At 41.6% G+C, this 20963-nt stretch overlaps 1 protein-coding gene across 1 annotated transcript; it reads right to left on the bottom strand.

Moving 5' to 3' along the window:
* Positions 1-2522: 2522 nt before the first annotated feature.
* On the bottom strand, positions 2523-20649 carry LOC135539430 (REST corepressor 3-like). Its single transcript, XM_064965313.1, has 12 exons — positions 20297-20649; positions 20130-20186; positions 19647-19724; positions 19485-19537; positions 18931-19092; positions 18502-18626; positions 18339-18417; positions 12749-12970; positions 11178-11255; positions 9851-9908; positions 9502-9746; positions 2523-5803 (listed from the first exon to the last, which is right to left on the bottom strand). Exons 1-12 carry the CDS (start codon positions 20469-20471, stop codon positions 5432-5434), a joined length of 1704 nt encoding a protein of 567 aa, XP_064821385.1. The 5' UTR covers positions 20472-20649; the 3' UTR covers positions 2523-5431.
* Positions 20650-20963: the final 314 nt, after the last annotated feature.

The raw sequence follows: 20963 nt of genomic DNA on the forward strand, positions 1-20963 counted from the left end.
AGAACATGACAGTTAAACATAGATTGGTAAATTAGTTGTTAGTCTAGCCAGCTAAACTTTCATGGCTGAATTACCGACCCAGAACGCAACGCATGTAGCCAGGGATCCTGACCTCCAAGGGGCCCTCATTAATTCTGGTAGTCACTCTAACTCATCATATAAGCATGGCATGCCAGAAAGTGTAGACTTGCAGGAAATTGGCTGTAAAACTGCAGCAAATCTGTAAAGCAAACATATTTGTTGACCTTTTGTTAATAAAATACTTTTACTGCCAACAGATCCTTCTGTACATATAAATGTATAGTTTTCAATTCCGATGCTGAGTTGATGTGAGTTAAGGTGTAGTGGCTATGTTAGCATTTTTGTGTTTTGAAATAGTATAGAAATGCAGTAAATGAGCTTCACCTGTCTGAACATTTATTGAAATGAGAAGGGGGGGTTCTAGACCTCACTAAAACTCAAGACCCTGGCTCCAGCCATGCTTGTCGGGATGTTCAGAAAGGCATTCGTTTCCATCTAGCCAACTCTGGTGCAGGTATCGAACATGTTTAGTATTAAATCAAGCAAATATTCCTATGATACTCAATAAGCACCCAATAATGACCGTGGGTGGTCGGTGTATTGTCTCATCAGAATCTTCCTTTCAGAAATCCCCCTAGCCTTGTGCCTTAGTGCTGGTGAAACCAGCGATTCTATCCCCTCGCAACCCATGCTAAGAGTGCGCGGCCAATCCTTAATGAGACAATGGACATTTAAGATAAACGGATTATGTTGTATTACATTAACAGTACGAGTAGGCTATTAATTGACGTTATATTGAGAAAGACAAAAGGACGCGACGGAATTATGCACTCTTTGCAGCACTACATTGTTGGGGAATCCCCACTGCTGAAGAACAGCGCAATTCATTATGATTCCAATTGATGAAAACATCATGATTATTAAAAACAAAAACAAACGTGAAGACAAAATCCAAGGGAGTTCTGTATTTATATTGTTAAGTCAAAAAGTCACACTGAAATTAGATGTTTGCTTTCGTTTTCAGAGCCTAAATAAACAACTGTTGCATTGAAGATCTGAGCAGGCACACAGTGCGTTCTTACCGTGTCTTTAAAAACGGAATGTGCGACGATATTCTTAATTTACTTTTGTAATTTACATCCACATTCACAAGGCAAAATCTTCTGCACAGTACGGAGCATGTAGCCCAGGCTATACGTCACAACTCGGCGTGCCGCCAATTTTATATGAGCGGAAAATGAGTAAGGAAGTGAATGTAATGGCACTAATGTTGTGTTCACAGTTCACACCCTTGAGAAATGATCGTATCCTAAAACGCGGTAAAATAAAATGTATGGTTTGCACCATGCATAGCCTCCCTGAAGCGTTTCGAGGACAGGATGCTGAATAAAATGTCCCCTTTTTATGCATCCATAGATTTAAAATGGTATTTGCTGAAAATTGAGGGAAAACAATTTGAGACGTTTCTTAAATTATCACAATGTATTTGAAAATAACTTAACCATAGGCTACAATTCACGGAGCCAGTAGTTCAATCAAACCCAAACGTCAGAGTGGTGTTTATAATACTGCTATATTAAAGGTATTAAGGTTTTACATCACAATGTGATGTGGTCGAAAATAACATGCATACATTTAGATATATTGAGCACATTGATAATGCTTTTTGATACAACAAATCTATAATAGAATCATGTAGACCCTAGGCCTAATAAGTCAAGACCACCAAGAAGCAGAGCTGATGTTTTTACATACATGGCGAAATCGACTCATTGGCAAAACTGGTTGAATCAACGTTGTTTCCACATAATTTAAATCAATATAAATCTATGCCATGATTTACCAATGTGAAACTGATTGGATTTGCAAAAAGTCAACGTAAGGGTATTTTCCCCCACCCAACCTTTGACCTAAATCCAATGGCATGGTAACATTTGATTTAAAGTGCATTCACATTTTGACTAATAAACCAAATGTAAATCAAAACTAGAGGAACTGACGTTTGTGCCTAGTGTCAATTAGGCATATCAACAAGCAGAAACAATGCTGATAAAAATGATTTAGGCTAAAGTAGACAAATCAATTAAAGGGAAACTATGCAACAATTCCATTTTTTTATGTGCTATATTTATAGATGTATATTTGGGATTGTACTAGTATGCTATATTTTTGGGGCAATATTCATTTCAATTTAAGTAGGCTGGAAAAAGTAATAATTTAAATATAGTAGGACAAAAGACAAACCAAATCAATGTGTGAGAAGGGACATGGAAATTAAAATGTTTGAAAGACACTTGAATGAAATGCAAGTGCAACGAGAGCCTGAAATAATGGCAAGCCAATAGCGTAGTAAACACTACATACGGTAACATGCGAATGTCATGTATTTTTAAGGCAAAATGCAAGTCCTCAATGTTCATGATTATACTTACTTCTGGCCACATTATTTCCATGGGAAAAGATTGAGTCAGTGTAAATTAGTGGTTTCTGGGTTACTTAGGTTTGCATTTCAACATGTTTTAATAAGCTTGTCACCATGTACAGTAGTGAATTAGCCTATTTCTTCCTCCATTCCTTAGCAGTGATTAGGCAAAATTTGAGAAACGTTCCCAAAGTTCCGGAAATCATCCAACCAGGATTTCTGGAGAACGTACAGTTGAAGTCGGAAGTTTACATACACTTAGGTTGGAGTCATTAAATCTCGTTTTTCAACCACTCCACACATTTCTTGTTAACAAACTATAGTTTTGACAAGTCGGTAAGGACATCTACTTTGTGCACGACACAAGTAATTTTTCCAACAATTGTTTACAGACAGATTATTTCACTTATAATTCACTGTATCACAATTCCAGTGGGTCAGAAGTTTACATACACTAAGTTGACTGTGCCTTTAAACAGCTTGGAAAATTCCAGACAATTATGTCATGGCTTTAGAAGCTTCTGATAAGTTAATTGACATCATTTGAATGAATTGGAGGTGTACCTGTGGATGTATTTCAAGGCCTACCTTCAAACTCAGAGCCTCTTTGCTTGACATGATGGAAAAATCAAAAGAAATCAGTCAAGACCTCAGACAAAAAATATATAGACATCCACAAGTCTGGTTCATCCTTGGGAGCAATTTCCAAACGCCTGAAGGTACCACATTCATCTGTACAAACAATTGTACGCAAGTATAACCACCATGGGACCACACGGCCATCATACCGCTCAGGATGGAGATGCGTTCTGTCTCCTAGAGATGAACGTAGTTTGGTGCGAAAAGCGAAAATGAATCCCAGAACAACAGCAAAGGACCTTGTGAAGATGCTGGGGGAAAGAGGTACAAAAGTATCTATATCCACAGTTAAACGAGTCCTATATCGTCATAACCCGAAAGTCCGCTCAGCAAGGAAGAAGCCACTGCTCCAAAATCGCCATAAAAAAAGCCAGACTACGGTTTGCAACTGCACATGGGGACAAAGATCGTACTTTTTGGAGAAATGTCCTCTGGTCTGATGAAACAAAACTATAACTGTTTGGCCATAATGACCATCGTTATGTTTGGAGGAAAAATGGGGAGGCTTGCAAGTCAAAGAACACCATCCCAACCGTGAAGCACGGGGGTGGCAGCATCATGTTGTGCGGGTACTTTGCTGCAGGAGGGACTGGTGCACTTCAAAATATATGACATCATGAGAAAGGAAAATTACGTGGATATATTGAAGCAACATCTCAAGACATCAGTCAGGAAGTTAAAGCTTGGTCACAAATGGGTCTTCCGAATGGACAATGACCCCAAGCATGGGGCAAAATGGATTAAGGACAACAAAGTCAAGGTATTGAAGTGGCCTTGACCTCAATCCTACAGAAAATTTGTGGGCAGAACTGAAAAAGCATGTGCGAGCAAGGAGGCCTACAAACCTGACTCAGTTACACCAGATCTGTCAGGAGGAATGGGCCAGAATTCACCCAACTAATTGTGGGAAGCTTGTGGAAGGCTACACAAAACGTTTGACCCAAGTTAAACAATTTAAAGGCAATGCTACCAAACACTAATTGAGTGTATGTAAACTTCTGACCCACTGGGAATGTGATGAAAGAAATCAAATCTGAAATAAATCATTCTCTCTACTATTATTCTGACATTTCACATTCTTCAAATAAAGTGGTGATACTAACTGACCTAAAACAGGGAAAGTTTACTTGGATTAAATGTCAAGAATTGTGAAAAACTGAGTTTAAATGTATTTGGCTAAGGTGTATGTAAACTTCCGACTTCAACTGTATACATTTTCGGAAATTTTACAGAATCTTTCAACCCCTGAACATGAAGCGGCACTAATTAACTCCAAAACGTGAAAAAACAAAACAACGAATGATCATAACTGGACAGACAAAACAAAATGTTACAATTATTTGAATGGATATGTTAGATACTATGCCTCATCTTACACTGGGAATTACTGATGGGCGACCGTTAAAACAAAATCAAAAAGCGTAGTTTTAGGTATGATCTTGACAGTTTAAAATTAAGCACACAAATTACACACAACTGTACAGAAGTCAAACATTTTGTTCTTCAATATATCTTAAATGAAAATCATTGAAACATATCAAATTCCTGAAAATGTGGGTCACTGACTACAACAATCGATTCACTGACATTGACATCCTCGTAGCTTAATATTACATTAAACAAATTCATTTTATTAACCGGTTCATCATTTTTTCAATCAGTTTCTTCCAGTTTAGATCAATTCAATCACGTAAATACAGTTGGCCTAGAAGCGTAAGAGCACTTACACAATGGTTATTATTATACTGGACATAGGCAAAAATCAGTCTAGAGTCCATAGCACCGAGTAGAAAAATAAATAATGCTTATATAAAAGATAAGTCTATATTCGCTCAAAGAACAAATATGCATTACAGCAAATCAAACAATTGAACTGAAATATGGCAACGCCACCTGTTCACTAGTGGTGGTGTATTGTCCATTATAGTGTCTTCAATATACCTTGTTTATAGACCACTTGCAAATTTTGCCAGTTTGTAAAATATACATTAAACAGAAGCCAAGAACACTTTAAAACAGGACCAATGCTTCTAGTAAATCTTTAACATCACCAATACATAACATCTAAGCAAGTCCATCCAAATATGAGTGAATAAAAAAACTATGTGATTTCAAATAAATAAAACTAAGACCTAACCTAATATACATAGACTTTAAAAACTTCACAACGGCTTTACGTTTCTCATTTAATATACATAATCTGCTCATAAACAACCAACGATTGACGACTTTCAGGAACACAACGGATCATTGTCAAGAAAAATACAAGGAAACAAACGACCAAGTAAAAAAAAAAAAAGCGACCACCGACTTTTCCGTTGTCTTCCTTCGCCATTGCACAGCACACACTTAGTGCAGCGAGGAGGACGGCGTCTCCGATGGGATGCCCACCAGGGTGGGGGGCGGCTGGCTGGAGCCTGGGCACCCTGTGGAGGTGGGGGCTGAGGTCGGGGCAAGCGGCCGGGGATTGAGGCGCGGGGGCGGGGGGTTGGAGGGCCGGATGAGTGGGGGGGGCTGGTTGAGTGCGGGCCGGGGCTGTAGGAAGCGGGCCTGCTGCTGGAGAGGGGGCGGCTGCCTGTGGAGGGCCGGGGTGGCTGGCAGAGAGGGCCGTAGGAGCGGGGGCGGCTGGTTGAGCGAAGTTGCCGACGATGTCACCAGGGTTTGGAAAGTTGAAGAGGAAGTGGCAGCGGGAGAAGGGCCTGACGAGGGGGTCACCTGGCCCTGGAAGAGAGAGGCGTGAGTTGGGATTTCAGACCAAAACGCAGATGGGCAATACATTACAGCATACAGTGCATTCGGAAAGTATTCAGACCCCTTGACTTTTTACAAATTAGCTGTGTTCGAATACTCATACTAACCGCACTATTTGTGACGTGAATTGAGTATATAGTATGCTTATTGGTCATAGTATGGGTATAGTTAGTATGCCAAAAGTTGCCGGATGCCGTACTAAATTCGCCAAAATATGAAGTATACACAAAATATGAAGAGGACGCTATTTCCGTACTTTAGGGCCCATAATGCAATTCTTCAGGAAAGACAAAGGAGATGAGACAAAGACAAAGACAAAGGAGATGATTGTGGAAAATGAGGAAAGAGCATGATGGGGCTATAGTGGAACAGCTTGAGAGCTTCAAGTTCCTTGGTGTCCACATCACCAACAAATGATCATGGTCCAAGCACACCAAGACAGTCGTGAAGAGGGCACGACAAAGCTGATTCCCCTACATGAGACGGAAAAGATTTGGCATGGGTCCTCAGATTCTCAAAAGGTTCTACAGCTGCACCATCAAGAGCATCCTGATTGGTCGCATCGCCGCTTGGTATGGCAACTGCTCGGCCTCCGACTGCAAGGGTAGTGTGTACGGCCCAGTACATCACTGGGGCCAAGCTTCCTGCCATCTAGGACCTCTATATCAGGCGGTGTCAGAGGAAGGCCCTAAGAATTCTACCTACATGTACATATTACCTCAACTAACCAGTGCCCCCGCACATTGACTCTGTACTGGTACCCCCTGTATATAGCCTCGCTTGTTATTTTACTGCTGTTGTTTAAATTGTTACTTTTATTTTCTACTTTTCTATCTATTTTTTACTTAATATTTATTTGTATTTTTTTCTTAATTTCTTAAAGCATTGTTGGTTAAGGACTTGTTAGTAAGCATTTCATGGTAAGGTGAAACCTGTGGTATTTGGAGCATGTGACAAATACAATATGATTTGAGTAAAATGGTCAGAGTGGTCTCATTTGTGTCTGGAAGTGGCTAGCAAGCAATTGTTTTATTTTAAACTTAATTTAACTAGGCAAGTCAGTTAAGAAAAAAAGTATTATTTACAAGCTAGCCAACATTAGCTTGGGTGCCTGACTGCCGTTGTAAGGTCAAAACGCTCAAATCAACCCTACTCCTCGGCCCGAGAGACCAGTGTGTGCTTCAAGAGTGAAACACTCTGAATTTACAAAATGGACAATCTGACAACGCTCTAAATTTACGAGTGCACTCTGGCACTCCATATTCAATTTAAGAACACACCCAAAGTCGTAAAATGTCTGACTCGTAATTTGTTAGGCTAGCAAGAGGTTGCATAGTAAAAGCATGAACTTCAGGTACCTTTCTGCAGCATTGAAGGTCCCTAAGAACACAGTGGCCTCATCATTCTTAAATGGAAGATGTTTAGAACCAACAAGACTCTTCCTAGAGGTGGCCACCAGCTGCGCAATTGTGGGGGAAGGGCATTGGTCAAGGAGGTGACCAAGAACCCCATGGTCACTCTGACAGAGCTTCAGAGTTCCTCTGTGGAGATGGGAGTATCTTCCAGAAGGACAACCATCTCTGCAGCACTTCACAAATCAGGCCTTCAAGGTAGAGTTGCTAGACGGAAGCCACTCCTCAGTAAAAGGCACATGACAGCCCCTTTGGTGTTTGCCAAAAAGGCACCTAGAGGACTCTCAGACCATGAGAAACGAGATTCTCTGGTCTGATGAAACCAAGATGAAACTTTTTGGCCTGAAGGCCAAGCGTCACGTCTGGAGGAAACCTGGCACCATGCCTACGGTGAAGCATGGTGGCAGCATCAGGCAGCATCATTCCTCCCAGCACCAAGGAATGGGAAACTAGTCAGGATCGAGGGAAAGATGAACGGAGCAAAGTACAGAGAGATCCTTGATGAAAACCTGCTCCAGAGCACTCAGGACCTTAGTCTGGGACGAAGTTTCACCTTCCAACAGGACAAAAACCCAAGCACACAGCCAAGACAACGCAGGAGTGGCTTCGGGACAAGTTTCTGGATGTCCTTGAGTGGCCCAGCCAGAGCCCGGACTTGAACCCGATCGAACATCTCTGGAGAGACCTGAAAATAGCTGAGCAGCAATGCTCCCCATTCAACCTGACAGAGCTTGAGAGGATCTGCAGAGAACAATGGGAGAAACTCCACAAATACAGGTGTGCCAAGCTTGTAGCGTCATACCCAAGAAGACTCAAGGCTGTGCTTCAACAAAGTACTGAGTAAAGGGTCTGAATACTTATGTAAATGTGATGTTTTTAATTTTTTTATAAATTAGCAAACATTCCTAAACCTGTTTTTGATTTGTCATTATGGGGTATTGTGTCTAGATTGAAGGGGGGGAAAACAACTTAATTGATTTTAGAATAAGGCTGTAACCTAACAAAATGTGGAAAAAGTACAGTAGCTCTCCAGGAGGAGAGATAGCCACTTGACTGGTCTTGACATTGAATGCCATGTTGGAATACCAGATTTAAGATCAGTTTAACAAATGTCATTAGCAGTCATAACGGATATCAGGTTATGAAAATAAGCCTGGCACCTGTTCTATTGTGTTTCCTACTTAGCTAATAGACAACGTAGCCATAAAGGCATATACACTATCTATACAAAACCATGTGGACACCCCTTCAAATTTGTTGATTTGGCTATTTCAGCCACACCATTGCCGACAGGTGTATAAAATAGAGCACACAGCCATGGAGGAGGAATAATGGTTTGGGTCTGTTTTTCATGGTTCGGGCTAAGCCTCTTAGGTCCAGTGAAGGGAAATCTTAATGCTACATCATACAATGACATTCTACAAGAATCTGTGCTTCCAAATTTGTAGCAACAGTTTGGGGAAGGCCCTTTTCTGTTTCAGCACAAAGCGAGGTCCATACAGAAATGGTTTGTCAAGATCGGTGTGGAAGAACTTGACTGGCCTGCACAGAGCCCTGACCTCATCCCCATTGAACACCTTTGGGATGAATTGGAATGCCAACTGTGAGCCATGCCTAATTGCCCAACATCAGAGCCCAACCTCACTAATGCTCTTTTGACTCATTGGAAGCAAATCCCCGAATGTTCCAACATCTAGTGGAAAGCCTTCCCAGAAAAGTGGAGGCTGTTATAGCAGCAAAGGGGGGACTAACTCCATATCAATGCCCATGATTTTGGAATGAGATGATCGACGAGTATTTGTCCATACTTTTGGTCATGTAGTGCATTCGTTTAAAATATATTAGTATTTCATTATTTTCAATACTGTATAGCAGGGTCATCTACTTATGATATGTTAAATAATACCAAAAGCTACACGTCATGCAAGTAGTAAAAGACCATTCGTCAACCACATTCAGATATTTCTTCAAGTCAATGGTAAATTTGTAGAATTATAAATTGTGTGCATTATACACATGCGTATTGGAATGTCCAGATGCAACTAACATTGTAATAATTATAATGTTAAGACACCTTTATGAAGGAATGTTTATGAAACTGCAGTGTTAAGAGATTTTTGTTGGAGTAAAGACCTGCATGCAGAGGGGGCTTGTGGGAGGCCAACTCCCATAGCTAACTATAACGAAATCACAGAAGGGGTTAATGGGAAGGTTAATTTTTTTTGGTTTTAGGGGAATAAAGGAACGCTCCACCACCTCCTCCTCCTCTTCGTCCATACTCTTCCCAGAAGGGGTGTTGGAGCTGTTCTTCCCCTCCTCGCCAGAGGTGGCAGTGTCACCGTTGGGGGTGCCAGTTCCCTGCTCCGCCTCCCACTCCTGCAGCACCTCCTCCAGGTTAAACCGGCGGCGGTAGTTCACAAAGAAGTTCTTTACCTGCCCTACCGTCTTATTACCGATAACGTCGGCAATGGCCTGGAAGTCTTTCCCGTACTTCCGGACACCTGTTGAAACAACAAATGTTCTGTAATTGCACGAGGTAAACAGAATGGCGGGCCATGGACAAGAACATGAGCTGACTACAAACCCACAAAGAACGTAGGTTTACCTTGAACTGCCAGAAGCTGTTCATCTGTTGTCCAGCGAGCATTAACTTTTTGGCTGCACTAGAACAGACAAAGAACACCTGATGTTATACACTGACGAAAAACATAAATGTCACAATTTCAAAGATTTTACTGAGTTACAGTTCCTAAGGAAATCAGGACATTTCAATTAAATTCATTAATTAGGGCCTAATCTGTGAATTTCACATGACTGGGAATACAGATATCTGTTGGTCTCAGATATCTTCAAAAAAAAGTAGGGGCTTGGATCAGAAAAGCAGTTAGTATCTTGTGACCACCATTTGCCTCATGCAGCGCGACATCTCCACATATAGTTGATCAGACTGTTGATTGTGGCCTGTGGAATGTTGTCCCACTCCTTTTCGATGGCTGTGCGGAACTGGAACACGCTGTCATGGGTGACATGTCTGGTGAGTTGTCAGTTCATGGAAGAACTGGGACATTTTCAGGTTCCAGTGATAGTGGTGGATGAATGGCAAGACAATAGGCCTCTTCACGGTATTTCTGTGCATTCAAATGGCCACAGATAAAATGCAAATGTCCGTAGCTTATGTCTGCCCTTACCATACCCCCCCCCCCCCATGGGGCACTGTTCACAATGTTGACATCAGCAAACAGCTCACCCACATGACGCCAAATATGCTGTCTGCCATCTGCCCTGTACAGTTGAAACTGGGATTCATCCGTGAAGGGCACACTTCTTCAGTGTTCCAGTCCCAATCGAAGGTGAGCATTTCCCCACTGAAGTCAGTTACGATGCCAAACTGCAGTCAGGTCAAGACCCCGGTGTGGATAACGAGTTTCATCAGCTGTCTGGGTGGCTGGTCTCAGACATTTCCGCGGTGAAGAAGCCGGATGTGGCAGTCCTGGCCTGGTGTGGTTACACAAGTCCGCGGTTGAGGCTGGTTGGACTTAATGTCAAATTCTATAAAACAACGTTGGAGGCCGCTTATGGTACAGAAATTAACATTAAATTACCAGGCAACAGCTCTGGTGGACATTTCTGCAGTCAGCATGCCAACTGCACACTCTCAAAACTTGAGACACCTGTGGCATTGTGTTTTGTGACAACTGCACCTTTTGTCCCCAGCACAAGGTGCTCTGGTCAACAGAGGTGCTCAAGTCAACAGGTCACTCACTTCATATAAGCAACCATAATAAAGAAACATCCATAACTAATGACTTCCATCTCTTTGGTAGCACTTCATTTGTAAGGTCTTAGTGATGTGAATGTCATGAAAAATTATGACCACTTATGTCACATTGCTAGGTCCCTTTCTCACTGAAATGTAAACATTTGGCACATACCTCCGGCAGCCTGAAGTCATCAATGCCCGCTTCCATCCTGTGTTTCAGACCACTGTTCAGTTGCTTTGCATTTTGAACCTGTGGGATAAATTCATAGTGCCATCAGAAAGTACTCACATCCCACATTGTGTTACAGCCTGAATTTAAAATTGATTCAAATTGAGATGTATTTGTCACTGGCCTACACACAATACCCCATAATGTCAAAGTGGAATTATGTTTTTGGAAATGTTTACAAATTTTAAAACAAATGTTGAACTGTCTTGGGTCCAAGTATTCAACCCCTTATATGGCAAGCCTAAATAAGTTTAGCTTAACAAGTGACATAATAAGTTGCATGGAATCCCTGTGTGCAATAAGTATTAAACATGTTTTTTTAATGACTACCTCATCTCTGTACTGTGATAGAAAAATTACATATTTACCTGATTGTTGGATATTCCGCAATTATTTACTTAACTAATACTGTAGTGAACTGAGAGGAGTTGTTTGAAGCTGGGGCTGGCAACTGATTAAGTGATGACTAGGTAAAAACCTACTGCTGGCATTCCATAGATAAGATGTGGTGTGTGTCACCGAGATAGAGATGTTCTGTTCCTCCAGGCTAAAGGCCTCCCTATTCCTAATTATCCTGGCATCTGGGAGAAAGCACCAGAGGCGGAAGAACCCAAAGTGGCTTATGGTGCCCCACAATCTATAATGGAGGGGTGGAACCAAGCATTCTGGGTATCCGCTCTATATATATGTCTGTGAAGGGGAGGCTCTCAGCCTAACAGTCAAGACTGTTGGGTCGACGGTTTTATTATTGCAATAATTTATCAATATTTAATGAAGATGATTGTATGAAGAAATTACCAAGTCTCTCTCAGTACTGAATTTCCACGACAGTACCCCCCAAACATATACAATTATCTGTAAAATCATTCAGTCGAGCAGTGAATTTCCAACACAGATTCAACCACAAAGACCAGAGAGGTTTTCCAATGCCTCGCGAAGGTCACCTATTGGTACATAAAATAAATACACATAAAAAGTCAACCTTGAATATCCCTTTGAGCATGGTTAAGTTATTAATTACACTTTGGATGGTGTATTAATACACTCAGTCACTACAAAGATGCAAGCGTCCTTCCTAACTCAGTTTCCGGAGAGGAAGGAAAACTTGAGGCCAATTTTCAGTTTTTGATTTGTTAAAAAAGTTTGAAATATCCAATAAATGTCGTTCCACTTCATGATTGTGTCCCACTTGTTGTTGATTCTTCACAAAAAAAAATACAGTTTTATATCTTTATGTTTGAAGCCTGAAATGTGGCAAAAGGTCGCAAAGTTCAAGGGGGCCGAATACTTTCGCAAGGCAGTGTGTGTATATATATATATATAGGCACTGTATATATATATAGGCACTGTATATATATATAGCCTAGCGGTTAAGAGGACCTTAATTGCTCCTATAAGTCGCTCTGGATAAGAGCATCTGCTAAATGACTAAAATGTACTGTGAAAAAGCCTCAACTCAAGCACCTTGAGGACCCAGGTTTCCCTGCATTGAGACCAGAATCCCCAACGCTCACCTGTCTTTTGAGGCCCACCAGCTCCATGTCCAGCTGCCGAAGGACGGTGTTGGCAGCGCTGGAGCTGCACGACACTGCCACCACATCCTCCTGGGTCAGGTACATGCCTTTGGGCGGCCGGCACTTGGAACGCTGCGAGTGGTGCCGGTGCATGAGCGTCAGGTGCTCCCGTCGGCCGAGCCCAATCTTGGAGGAGCTCAGGGGCTGGGGCTCCGTGTGGTTCTGGATAGGCGCGGGTACACTTTCTATTAGCTGTCATAATGTTAGTAACATCAATTGTGTCATTGTTAATACATATGGCACCTGGGAGCATGTTTTAAGAGGTACAATAAAAACGAAACGCTGCACACTGATGTTGATGCCCCCAGGTGATTATAATGATATGGTTTGACCCTTAGGTCTTTATCAGGCATCCATGAAAAATCCCCTGGGAGCATGAACAGCAGCGATATGACGTTACCACGAGCAGCACCACTGATATTCTGATGAGTGCAATGCAAGACTTTGCTCTCACAGTACCAGAGTATCTGCACATGTGCATGGTAGAGTCCTGCACAGCTACATGTTTTGGACCCGAACCCGCCCGCGCCGGCCACATCAATTCCAAGCCCCACCAGATATTTTCTCCGCAACACGAACCACCAGCATAGAAATGGTTCCAAGAGCTGATCTGTGACCCCCCAAATAACATCAATATATTTTACAAAAATTATGACCAGAGTATTAGGTTTTTTTCCCTTCCCTGCATGAAATAATTTGTCTGCATGTATATTCAACATTTGTATAAAAGGAAACCATGCCATGAATTAAGAACAATAGGCTTATCTTATATTCATAATGCGATGCAGCGCACATTGACACTTGAAATAGCTTTGAAAAAAAAGCCTTCTAATTAGCCTTCTTACCTAATTGAAGCCTATAGGCAACATAAAAAATAATATCTTTACATTCAATATTGTTTAGATAATCAAATAGTTTAATTTAAACAATTCCCAGAATCGAATAAGCTACAGGCTGCAAAAATAGGCTACATTTATTTAGTAGGTTTATGTAGCCTGCGTATGGTCTAAATGAACAAAAGCCTGAATTAATGTAATAATTCATTGCTAAATAACTGAATTATCATAAACAAATACCTGCTTACACTTTTGCAGGCTGTGTATCCATCTACTGGGTTGTTGTCCTCCTTGTCCACAATGACTACAAAATCCTTCCAAACCGGATTTCATTCACGGAGCACCTGTTTCCATGATGTTGTAATCCACCATCATAACCTTTCTTTCCCCATCTCCTGTTACATTAGCCATTTTTATGTGAGCTAGGAGTCAGGGAAAATAAACTTGGCAACGTATTGTTGAAGGAAACGTAATCTCTGCATGTGAACAAATTAGGAACGTTTCAACGCCACACAAATAATGGACAGTTCCCTGCTCTACTCTCGCTGTGTTGCTGCTACCCTAGGCTGTCTGGCTCACTGCTCACATAATGGAATTCCCAACAATTCAACAAGCTCCTGAGTTTGTAAAAGAAATCTTGAAATAAAACGTTTGACCTGCAATTTAATTGATCTGAACAGCGATCCTACCCACGGGTTGAAAGACTTTTCATTACATCTGCCAGCTGACTTTTTTGTTGTCAACAGTGGGTCACATGTCACATGTGCAACCAGAGAAAAAAAAACTCTAGACCACCTTTACTCCACACACAGAGATGCATACAAAGCTATCTTGGTTGGTCATCAATCGACAAGATCATTGAAAAAGAAACATGCTTATCTTATTTTATAATATACATCATTTAAAACGGCCAAGTTCTATTCACAATGGTATTCAGTTGGTAAGAGACAGACATTCCGTAAATACTAGGAATAGATTGTCCACCATCTATGTGTTATCCAGACAGAAAAAAGAAATGGGCAAAAGAACATTTCGATTTAGAGCAATAAAGAAATGGAATATATTAACTGAGCAAACTAGAAACCTTTCATTATATAAGTTTAAACATTATTTAAAAACAATTTAAATATAGTATATAGAAATGTTGTGCGACTATAGTAGATGAAGAATCAATATATATATATATTTTAATTTTTAGATTGAGTATTTATTGGGTCATTATGCTAGTGTATTATGTATGTTTGTAATAGTGTGTTATATGTGAAAGTGTGTTTGTATTATAAATTGTATTTTAATGTTAAGGACTCTTGGAAGATTAGTCCAAATGGGGACTAAAAGAGATCCTAATAAAATAAAATCAATTCCCCGCCCTCCATTTGGCAAATCTGACCATAATTCTATCCTCCCGATTCCTGCTTACAAGCTAAAATTAAAGCAGGAAGTACCAGTGACTCGCTCAATATGGTCAGTGGTCAGATGACGCGGATGCTACGCTACAGGACTGTTTTGCTAGCACAGACTGGAATATGTTCCTGGATTCATCCAATGGCATTGAGTATACCACCTCAAGTCATTGGATTCATCAATAAGTGCAATGACGACGTTGTCCTCACAGTGACCCAACCAGAAGCCATGGATTACAGGCAACATCCGCACTGAACTAAAGGGTAGAGCTGCCGCTTTCAAGGAGCGGGACACTAATCTGGATGCCTATAAGAAATCCTGCTATGCCCTCAGACGAACCATCAAAAAAGCAAAGCGTTAATACAGGATTGAGACTGAATCCTAATACACCGGCTCTGACGCTCGTCAGATGTGGCAGGGCTTGAAGGGAAACCCATATGCGAGCTGCCCAGTGACGCGAGCCTACCAGACGAGTTAAATGCCTTGTATGTTCGCTTCGAGGCAAGCAACACTGAAGCATGCACGAGAGCACCAGCTGTTCTGGATGACTGTGATAATGCTCTCAGTAGCCGATGTGAGCAAGACCTTGAAACAGGTCAACATTCACAAAGCCGCAGGGCCAGATGGATTACCAGGACGTGTACTCGAAGCATGCGAGGAACAACTGCCAAGTGTCTTCACTGACATTTTCAACCTCTCCCTGTCTGAGTCTGTAATATCTACATGTTTCAAGCAGACCACCATCGTCCCTGTGCCCAAGGAAGCGAAGGTAACCTGCCTAAACGATTACCGCCCCATAGCACTGACGTCGGTAGCCATAAAGTGCTTTGAAAGGCTGGTCATGGCTCACATCAACAGCATCCTCCCGGATACCCTAGACCCACTCCAATTTGAATACCGCCCCAACAGATCCACAGATGATGCAATCTCAATCACACTCCACACTGCCCTTTCCCACCTGGACAAAAGGAACACCTATGTGAGAATGCTGTTCATCGACTACAGCTCAGCGTTCAACACCATAGTGCCCACGAAGCTCATCACTAAGCTAAACACCTCCCTCTGCAACTAGATCCTGGACTTCCTGACGAGCCGCCCCCAGGTGGTAAGGGTAGGCAACAACACGTTTTCCACACTGATCATCAACACTGGGGCCCCTCAGGGGTGTGTACTTAGTCCCCTCCTGTACTCCCAGTTCACCCACAACTGTGTCCAAACACGACTCCAGCGCCATCATTAAGTTTGCTGATGACACAACAGTGGTAGGCCTGATCACCGACAATGATGAGACAGCCTATAAGGAGGAGGTCAGAACTGGCAGTGTGGTGCCAGGACAACAACCTCTTCCTCAATGTGAGCAAGACAAAGGAGCTGATCGTGGACTAAAGGAAAAGGCAGGGCCGAACAGGCTCCCATCAACGGGCTGTAATGGGGCGGGCCGAGAATCCAAGTTCCTTGGTGTCCACATCAGCAATGAACTATCATGGTCCAAATACACCAAGACAGTTGTGAAGAGGGCACGACAAAACCTTTTTGCCCTCAGGAGACTGAAAAGATAATGCATGGGCCCCCAGATCATTAAAAAGTTCCACAGCTGCACCGTCATGAGCATTCTGACTGGTTGCATCACCGCCTGGTATGGTAGCTGCTCGGCATCTGACCATAAGGCACTACAGAGGGTAGTGTGTACGGCCCAGTATATCACTGGGGCCAAGCTTCCTGCAATCCAGGACCTATATAATAGGCGGTGTCAGAGGAAACCCATAAAATGATCAGAGATTCCAGTCACCCAAGTCATAGACTGTTTTCTCTGCTATCGCATGGCAAGTGGTACCGGAGCATGAAGTCTAGGACCAAACAGCTCCTTAACAGCTTCTACCCCCAAGCCATAAGATTGCTGAACAATTAATCAACTGGCCACCTGACTATTACATTGTTTTGTACACCGCTGCTACTCGCTGTTTATTATCTATGCATAGTCACTTCTCCCCTACTTACATGTACAAATTACCTCTAACCTATATCTCCGCTCACTGACTCAGTACCGGTATCCCCTGTATATAGCCTTGCTATTGTTATGTTATTGTGTTACTTTTTATTATTTTTTACTTTAGTTTATTTGGTAGATATTTTCTTAACTCTTCTTGAACTGCATTGTTGGTTCTGGGCTTGTAAGTACGCATTTCACGGTAAGGTCTGCACTTGCTGTATTTGTCGTATGTGACAAATAAAGTTTGATTTGATATCCAACCCGATGCAGGACTCTAATGCATGGGTGCGCTCCCCACTGCTACAAAGTGATAGCTATGGAACCAAAACTATGTACAAGTTTAGCCTCGTGCTTCAAACACTCTTAGTTGTTGCAGAAATCAACGCCCTATGTTGCGGTTTACTTTATGCATCGCTTACTGTACCTTTTAAGTGTGACCTTTGTTACTAACCCAGAAACTAGCTTACGGATATTGTTACACTCGCTTTATCTAGCGGTCCTAGGCCTAGTCCTAGGGGCGGCAGGGTAGCCTAGTGGTTAGAGTGTTGGACTAGTAACCGGAAAGTTGCAAGTTCAAACCCCCGAGCTGACAAGGTACAAGGTCGTTCTGCCCCTGAACAGGCAGTTAACCCACTGTTCATAGGCCGTCATTGAAAATAAGAATTTATTCTTAACTGACTTGCCTAGTTAAATAAAGGTAAAATAAAAAAAATAAAAAAAATAGTTACATGGTCTGTAGCCTGAATGTGTGCATTTGTGAGAAATCAGTGTTTGAGGACGGTGTTGGATGCACATGTGCCCAGGGAGATGGCAATCTTACCATGGTCTAAGGCTGACTCTGTCTCTCTTGACCTCGTGGTGGATTATTATTTGTCCAGATGGTGACGGAAATAAATGAATACAAAAAGGAAACCACAGACAAGCATGACTAAACTAATGATTTAAAACTAAACGAAAGGCCTCATGGCCACCAAACCAACTAGCAGCCTCACAGCTTTCAAGCTGGGACACTGACTGATGGTCACCCTAATTGGCAGCACTTGATGTGCTGCCCCCTGGGGGATGGAGTGTGGAAGTGTATCCTGGATAGTGTGTTTGTCGACTTTATGTCGTAACACTAACCTTCCCCTTACATCAAAACACCTTGCATTTTATTTTACTATTTTCTTTGGCGTCTGTCTACTCTACTACTCATTGTAAGTGAATGCTGGTCACTGATTAAAAGCGTAACTGCTAATACTTTTTGATATATCCCAACTGCCATTCCATCAGTTTAAATTCTAAAGTTTAGATAACGTACCTCTTTTTTCGTCTCCTTGGTGGGGTCATAATCACTATCGTTTGCTTCGATGGGGTTGGCCTCCTCCATTTCTTCATCACTAATGTCAAGAAAAGACAATCATTATTGGACTCTGACCACTTGGAATTTCAGAGACAGTATTAAGGCGAGATACAAGTCTTACCTTTCATCTTGGGCGTTTCGGTTTGCCAGCTTTCTGGCCTGGCGGTCCATCAGGCTGGTTCTGGACCGGGTCTTCTTCCAGGAGTAGTAATACTTCACAAGGCTGGATATGGATTTGTCTGGTAACTACAACAGATGAGAAAATGGTGCCAATAGACCGTTTATACTAACATTAAAGCCAGGATGCAATAAAAAGGAGCATTGTCGACAAGCGCACGGCACTGTTGACAATGCGCCTTTTAAAGGAAATCCCCCCAACGTTTGCAGAGATTGCATTCAAAGTAAATGCGGATGTTGGCTCAAGCGTAAATTACCTTAAAGTCAACTGCAATATTCATCCAGACTGCTTGTGTATGTTTGTATGAACAGTATACAGACACACATCAAAGTAAAAGATAAAAGCTACTGTATATTAATATATGTATGTTACCATTTGTTGAATCCTGTGGAAGCTTTTTCCATGGAAGCTGAAGGCTTGTTCGAACAGAACCTTATCCTCCACGGTCCACTCGTCGGGGAAGGGGGTGAAGTTGGGAAGGTCTGCCAGGGACTTCTCAATGTTGTGCTTGTGCCAGAACAGCATGCCCAATGCCTGTGGGGGACAGCAACGAGTGGAATCCACTGAGAATGGACACCAGGCAGGTCTATGGGGCTTCACTGAGCCAGAAATGCTTAAGCAACTGAACTAGAATAGATAGAGTAGGTATTCCCCTAAATAACATTTGAATATGTTATTTTTAAGTGTGCCTTGGTAGTTTATTAATACATTGTGGGTCAAATTTACTGAGCTTTCACACCGGTGTAAATTTTAGGCCTGGCCGGGGGGCTTGGAAAATGTTATATGAATGTTTAAATTGGGAACATGCTTCAATAGTGTTGGGAATTCTGTTGAAAGTTGTTCATATGTTTTTGAAAAATAAGGTGGATTCTCTGCATTGGTGAAAAAGCTTAGTAAATGTGGCCCTATGTAAAAAGCAGACATACCTGCTCAACATTATATCCATGCTTCTCTTTTGCAATGGCAATATATTCATCCACTGTGGGGAAAAATCATAGTTTAATTAAACTACTTATAAAAATGTTTTGTAAAATCAACTTTTGGTTGTCTTTAGAAATAAGATGCTTGTGAAAACCAAACTGACTTACATTTTGGGTCGACAATGGTGTGATATGGAGACCACACCAACATTCCCCCACTATCTTTATCACTGTATTTGGTGGAACCTACAGAAAAATATATAATACATAATTTTTTTTAAACACATCATTTTCATATAGTGATATTTAATGCAATTTTAACTGCCTAATTAAAGCAATACAGGCAGGACTAAAGATGCTGCTTTACTGTTGTTAAAATATTGTTTAGATAGCAACAAAAAGCCGTTGAAGGAAACCAATAGTAGCCTACGGTGGGCAAGTATAGCTTCGGAATAGAAATGTGTTTCAAAACGCTTCTATAAACCAAACATATTTTAATGGGCCAAACATTCTCTACACATCTGGCTGAATTCTGAAACATAAGATTACTAACTATGGTTGTAAAGTAAGAGGATGAATGTATATATACTGTTATAACCTATACCGAGGCTACCACCAGAATACAGTCAGGTAGATCAAGCATAACCTTACCATGATCAAATTCGGGTATGTTGGCTTGATAATCGGACCCCACACGCATTCCGACATCTGCAATAAGGAAAAATGTGTATAGCACATTAATAGACCATTTTTTTTGTTTTTCGCGTTCAAAATAGTAAATGTAGTGTTACATGCAAACGGGTTGTTCGAGGCTATACCGTGCTCGTCGTCACTGCCACTCTCATCAGAAAAATGTCCATTCGATGCATTTGAAGGGTTTTTTGTTCCGTTTGAGCGTCCCTTTCCTAGATACTCCGACCCTTTATCCATCATTCCAGGCATTTTTACGTATCTTTGTGGGTTCTCCTTAGGAGAATAGCTAAAAAAAAACATGCAATGTATATTTTTTCACAGCCTGTCTTTTTCAATAACTCCCACAGCTACGCAGCTGTGACACTGTGCCACAGTCCAGTATTACTCCACATTGTTTTGTATAATACGGTTTAACGCAGATATATACAACAATATTTTTCAAGCCTGTTCCAGAGCCTGATATGTGTTGGTTTTAGTGTAAATCACGGCTTGTATCTGTTCAGACAAGCAGCTATTGAATATTCAAAATCAGAAGGAACTAATTTGTCTAGCGGAAGGACCTTTACGCACTTGGTTATATGAAGCCAAACTGCGGCTCTGCGTGCGCCGGTGAAAATGGAGTTGTTTACAGTCACACTCCGTAGACGAATAGGCTACAAGAAGAATATAAGATGTTACAATTTATTACACATAATATAGGCTACGTCTGTTTTGGATACCTTGGATGCGTTTTGTAAAGCCAATATAGAACCAGATGCTCTTATTTAAAGCCTTTATTAACAGAAGCGTCTA

The sequence above is a fragment of the Oncorhynchus masou genome, chromosome 5 (genome assembly GCF_036934945.1).
Source record: "Oncorhynchus masou masou isolate Uvic2021 chromosome 5, UVic_Omas_1.1, whole genome shotgun sequence".
NCBI lineage: Eukaryota > Metazoa > Chordata > Actinopteri > Salmoniformes > Salmonidae > Oncorhynchus > Oncorhynchus masou.

Excerpts from the sequence above, each read along its gene's own strand:
- LOC135539430 (XM_064965313.1), bottom strand. The coding sequence starts at position 20,471 with ATGTTTTTTTTTAGCTATTCTCCTAAGGAGAACCCACAAAGATACGTA. Across the intron at positions 19,093-19,484 it reads ATGGATATAATGTTGAGCAG|GCATTGGGCATGCTGTTCTG; the intron begins GTATGTCTGCTT and ends TGTCCCCCACAG. Across the intron at positions 9,909-11,177 it reads ATGACTTCAGGCTGCCGGAG|TGCAGCCAAAAAGTTAATGC; the intron begins GTATGTGCCAAA and ends TGTCTGTTCTAG.